The sequence below is a fragment of the Lupinus angustifolius genome, unplaced genomic scaffold (assembly GCF_001865875.1).
Source record: "Lupinus angustifolius cultivar Tanjil unplaced genomic scaffold, LupAngTanjil_v1.0 Scaffold_17_12, whole genome shotgun sequence".
Taxonomy (NCBI): domain Eukaryota; kingdom Viridiplantae; phylum Streptophyta; class Magnoliopsida; order Fabales; family Fabaceae; genus Lupinus; species Lupinus angustifolius.
The window spans coordinates 18,981-24,552 of record NW_017718989.1 but is presented as its reverse complement, the minus strand read 5'-3'; the positions used below and the strand labels follow the sequence as shown (position 1 = coordinate 24,552).

Below are 5,572 nucleotides of genomic sequence, written 5' to 3'. Positions count from 1 at the left end.
GTTAGAAACAGAATGATGCTGTGGTAATTTAGCTTAGCTACTCATAAACTTTAGTAGCAAAAAGTTTATCAAAATGAAACATGGACATAGACAGCAGAGATAATATACATAAATTGTTCAATGTGCATATTGTTTTTGTACACCATTTTTCAACCTTTATAACAGACTGTATCATGTGCTCTACATAACACACAAAAATGATGTACAAATGGTACATCATAATAATGATGTACAATAGTATACATCATAACATTTTCCTTATGATGTAATACAAATGTACACATTAATTATTAACCAAAACTAAAATTGAGGAAACTGATTTGCAGGCATCATTATCCATATACACCATAGAAAACAAAATATGGGATGAAAAGCCATGCAAAAACATTACATACTATAATGCTATAAATGTGTTCATCACATAATAGCTTGGACTTAAAAATCATCTATGATGGTTCATGTTCTAGCTGGTGCATCACATCTTCAAAATTAGTAATCATACTATACACCTAAAAACTTCAGAATTCTGATCAAATCAAAGGAAGAACTCAAGTTAGAAATCCAATTAAAAAGGTATAATGTGAGTATAAAGTACGAAAGTTAAAATCCTACAATGGAGTCTAAACAGATTATGTGCAGCAGAAAATCAAACTTACCTATATAATTCTGGGAGCGGCGCAGCATGCATCCATTCCACACCAGACTAAGATATGAAATATTTATGATAGAAGGGGTACCTTCCAGTAATTCCATGAATTGAAATCCTCCTGAAACCAATATTCAGCAACAACAATGCCAAAAAAGTAAGTTTCACAAACAAAAATCCTTCTATCATCAGATTCACTTTTTTCCTACCAGAGAAATTTTAAAAGTTCACCCGAGATCTTTATATCAACCAGCATGCTGAAATAAGTATTTAAATTATGGGAGGAACCAATATGCAGAGCACAATCCACCATTGCATCTTTTTTCGGTTGCGGGGGAGAGGAGCAGTTGATATAAAAAGGAGAAAAAACATAAGAAAGAGAGCTCCATAATTAAACCTGCTCAGATGAGTTTGTAGGTGGGAACATTCCGTTGACGACAGCATGAAGAGAAGTATATGATTTTGTGTCAACACAACGGTTTACAACAATTTCTCCCTGAAAAATTAAACAGAAGGATGGAAGTTTGACAACCTTAATATTCCTGGAACTTTTACCATTTAGATATTTTAAAATAACATGAAAGATTTATTACCCTGGGATTAATAATGAAGATCTTTCCTTTTGGGATTCCAACTTTAAGGTAACTGATTTCATCTGTATCCCTATTTCCAAAACCGGCATAGAATGGATTGCAATCAGGAGGAAAAAGTGCCCGGATGTCCTGGATAAATTAAAACTTTAACTTATCTTAAATAACACGATGACAATGCGGAAAATATTAAAATTGCATCAACTTTAATATGCGACAGTGGGAACCTTACCTCTAAACATGCAATTTTGAATTCATGAGGAGCCCTGAGGATAACTGGAAATAAAGAAATATGTCATCGTCGAAATATTATAAAGGCACAATCAGGGCATTCCAGACTTAAAGCCTTGATTGATTAATCTCATACTTTTATTTATACACTATATATCTAATGAATCATATAAGAAACCCCTGAAAAGGAAGTCTGATGTGCAAATTATGGTCGAAATGTTATGTATGATCGTATGTATATGACAATGACTCCATAATTCAAATTATGAAAGCTTGTTTCATAAGATTCAATAGATTGAATAACTTTTACTTCCCCTCTCTAAAATATGCATAGATCCTCTCCATTTTCTTCTCTTCATTTCTTGTTCATTTTGGTAATTAATACTAAGGATTTGTAAAACTTTTACTTCAATTGGTAAATAGTAAACACAATTTACCAACCACACAAGCAGAATTTACCAACCCTGGACACTAATTACCGAAATGGATACAAAAATAGAGAAGTGAATGGAGCGCGTTTCTTCCCCGAAAATATAAGTTCAAATTTCAGCATACAAATTCTACACCCATCTACTTAATATAATGAAATTAGACCACTGTTAATCATTGTTGAGGATTTTGGTATGCAGTGGCCTTGAAATGGAGGTACCTCCCCTCCACCTAAAATTTTTTGTACCAAAAAATTGCCTAATATAAGTAGTCCTACAAATGAGGAGGGAAAGTTATAATGCCCAGTAATAAGAAGGGGAACAGTGCAACAACAAAAATGTGAAGGAAGGATAAGTCTAGTTACCTTCTCGATATAGAGAAGGAAAAAGTCCGTCAGGAGAAATCACAACAGGACCATCCGGTAAAACTTTCCCATCCTGCATTATGACAAAACAAATAGGATAATGTAAAGTGCTTTCTTTTGTCATCTTTTTTAGGTCCTTGAGATTTAAAATTAGTTTTAAACTTATGCATTACCTGATTAAGATTGAATAGGAATTGTCTGGTGTGATATGCCTGAGAAATTGCGCGAGCACTGAGAAAAAGTAGTTGATAGCCATTTTCCTGTAAAGTGTGAAATAGACAATGGGAGCAATGCCTCATTAAAAACGGAACAAAAGAAAATAGATCATAAGATTAATCAGTTATTAGAATGGTTGAACTTGCGAAATAGAAATCATCAAGTTTGTGGCCTTTATTTGTTTTGAACCCACCTGTTCATGAACATTGCTCACATGCAGTCATGTATGATATAGATTTAACCACGGAACAAAATATTTTCACATTGTAGTGATCTCACAATATCTAAACACATGGACAACATAATCAAACCTGGATAGCCGAGAATAAATGTGCAACACCTGTCTGAGACCAGTCAATTCCTACCAGAGGCATGAACTGACCTAGAACATCTGATCTGTAAGACATGAAATATGAGAATAAAATTAACATCGACCACCACGAAGTAGAATGAAACTCTAATGCCAAAAACAAAAGAGAAGCCGAAGATATGGACACTAAGTGGCGAAGGCATATATATGGATACTGAAAGTGCTTGGAGGAAGACCGAAAGGAAATTAAAACAACTTCTACAAGTTTATCATTTTACTGTATCATTTTGTCTTGCTTCCTTGCTTACTATCATCATGCAGTTCAAATTCCAACAAAACCAATCTTACTCGAATATGTGAAACTCGTGAAATTCTACCTTCTCAGCTAAAATTGATCAAGATATTATGAGTCAACAAGCCATTAATTTTCCATTATTGACAGACACAGAGTGTCTTGTCTTACAAGACAAGATCGAATTAAATAAGAAAAAAAGGAAGCATTAATCGTAAAAGTATAATATTTATGTGGAAAACAATTTCCTATTTAGTACGAAACATGATAGACCCTTACCTTGTTATTGTCCCATCCACATCTGATATCACTATACGAGTGTTCCATTTCCACAAATATATTCGAGCATCAACCTTATAGTTAAACAATAAAATAAAATAAGATAGACATAATAATAAAAGAGAGATTTCATTTAAAGAAACAAACATAAAAGGCAAGGAAAAGTAAGACTCAAGTAATAAAGATAAAATCAAGAAAATCCATAATCACTAACTTGCCGCGTGCCAAGCATAGTTGTAGAGAAACTGAAGGTAACTATGTTCCTCCCTTCCTTCAAATTCAAGGATGCTAGCTGTTCAGATGTTGGGGTTTTTGCCCTGAGCTTCTTAGCTGAACATCGTGTTCGACCTAAATTGATTGTTCGAGATTTTTGAAATTTGTGTGGGTTTCCAGCATCCGCAACATCATACATCATACCGACATCAGAATGAGAACAATCCCTAACCTAAAGAAGAACTTTAATGTATCAGTATCAAACAAAACAGAACATAGCAATCACACTTTTGTTCTGTCTTGCTTATTCATGTTTATATGTAAAAGCTCCAATAGGCATATCAAGAAGAATATAGTATAGTTTACCTCCGGTACCACTCCAGTTGCAGCGCCGAAGACATCAGCATGGTCTTGAACTTGTCCGCATTCTCCGCTAGGAAGGCACTGTACCTCTTCTCCATGTAATTGCAAATCAGGCCTGGTGGTATCATACACAACGTCCTTCCCATTCCTGACAAACTCACCATCTTCTGCAAAGTTAACCCTCCTCCTTGAAACCGGGATTTCATTTACTGCAACGTTTTGCACAACATTATCCGCGGCGCTCAAACATGACACGTTTATTCCATTCTCTTCCTTGCCAGTTTTTTCGGGGACTTCAAAGTTAGACTTGGAACTTAAGTCATCTTGGCCACTGCAAGAACAACCTTCCTCCTTTATTTTACTTGGGTATAAACCATTCTCCATATTATTGCCAATACCTTTTTTACTGCCTCTATGAGGTGGTTGATCATAGGGAAGATTGGTGGACCACTTCAGCTCCAACAAGTCGGCTGCGATCTCAGCACGCTCCATTAACTCTACCCCATCTTCATTTCCCCCTTTAAACGACCTTTGCCCAAATACAAGTCCGAGTATTCGTGCACGACCAGAACCAGTCCTATCCACAATCTTCCCATTGTTAGCATCAACCCGGGCTGCAGAAATCAACTTGTCTGAATCAAAGTTATAACTTTTAGACCTGAAATGCACCCTACTACCCGGTGATTGGGCATCATCTATCTCATCACCCGAAGATGACGAATACAACACGGATTCTTCATCTTCTTCATTGACAAAGAAAGCTTCCCCTTTATGATTGACATACAAGTGGAAATCAGGTTCCACACCATTAACACTGATATTGACCTCAATTTTTTCATTTGGCTTCAAAACCCTGTGAAGTTTCCCAAATCTAACATACCAAGGTGATGATTTGAAACTCCCATCTTTCTGCTGAACAACAACAATGTCCACAGCACCACCAAATGGAAGAAAGGGACCTGAAACCCTATAAGCACCAGAACTAAGGTACCTTCTCAACTTTCCCACCGCTTGCATCCTCAACAATTATTCAAAATCCTAACTTTCACACAATCATTTCAATGAAAACCCAAAATGGGTATGTCTTGTTTTCCTTAATAAGATTGCAAAAAATGAAACTTTTCTAATTCCAATTATATGGGTATGAATCAATTTCCTAAAATAAGATGGATCATGAGATTAGAGATCAAAGCAACGACCAACAAAAGTGAAATAAGGAACCGCCAATTGAAAGAATATTCGGTTTGAATGATTCGGATGTGCCAAAACAACAGTGACAATTATTAAAATGGAAAACACATATTTAAAGGTTTGGATTATTTCTAATAGAGATATTTAAGGTTAAGGTTGAGGTTATTATTGACTTTTGATATAAACTAATCCAATCCCATAAATATTGAAGCCATGAAAGTGACATGAATGGGGGAACTCATAGAGTGTAGGGAACTTGGAAGTGAATAGGGCACAACTTGATGCAGTAATAACAATGTATAGCTCACTTTTGATAAGTAACTAATCTTTTTTCTTCTGGTCATATGTCTAACTCTATCAACAAGTGTCGCTAATAGGAATTGAACTATTGACCTTTCAATCATCCTATGAATCTAACAATACCTTACATAACTAAACCAACATCTCA

General features: G+C 35.4%; 1 protein-coding gene across 1 annotated transcript; it reads right to left on the bottom strand.

The window, feature by feature from the left end:
* Positions 1–240: 240 nt before the first annotated feature.
* LOC109338047 (phosphatidate phosphatase PAH2-like) lies at positions 241–5,226 on the bottom strand. The gene is made up of 11 exons (XM_019575183.1): positions 3,937–5,226; positions 3,572–3,802; positions 3,358–3,431; positions 2,788–2,872; positions 2,434–2,520; positions 2,261–2,333; positions 1,469–1,512; positions 1,240–1,368; positions 1,044–1,142; positions 657–767; positions 241–526 (listed from the first exon to the last, which is right to left on the bottom strand). The coding sequence occupies exons 1-10, from the start codon at positions 4,948–4,950 to the stop codon at positions 720–722; spliced, it is 1,884 nt and encodes a 627-aa protein (XP_019430728.1). The 5' UTR covers positions 4,951–5,226; the 3' UTR covers positions 241–526; positions 657–719.
* Positions 5,227–5,572: the final 346 nt, after the last annotated feature.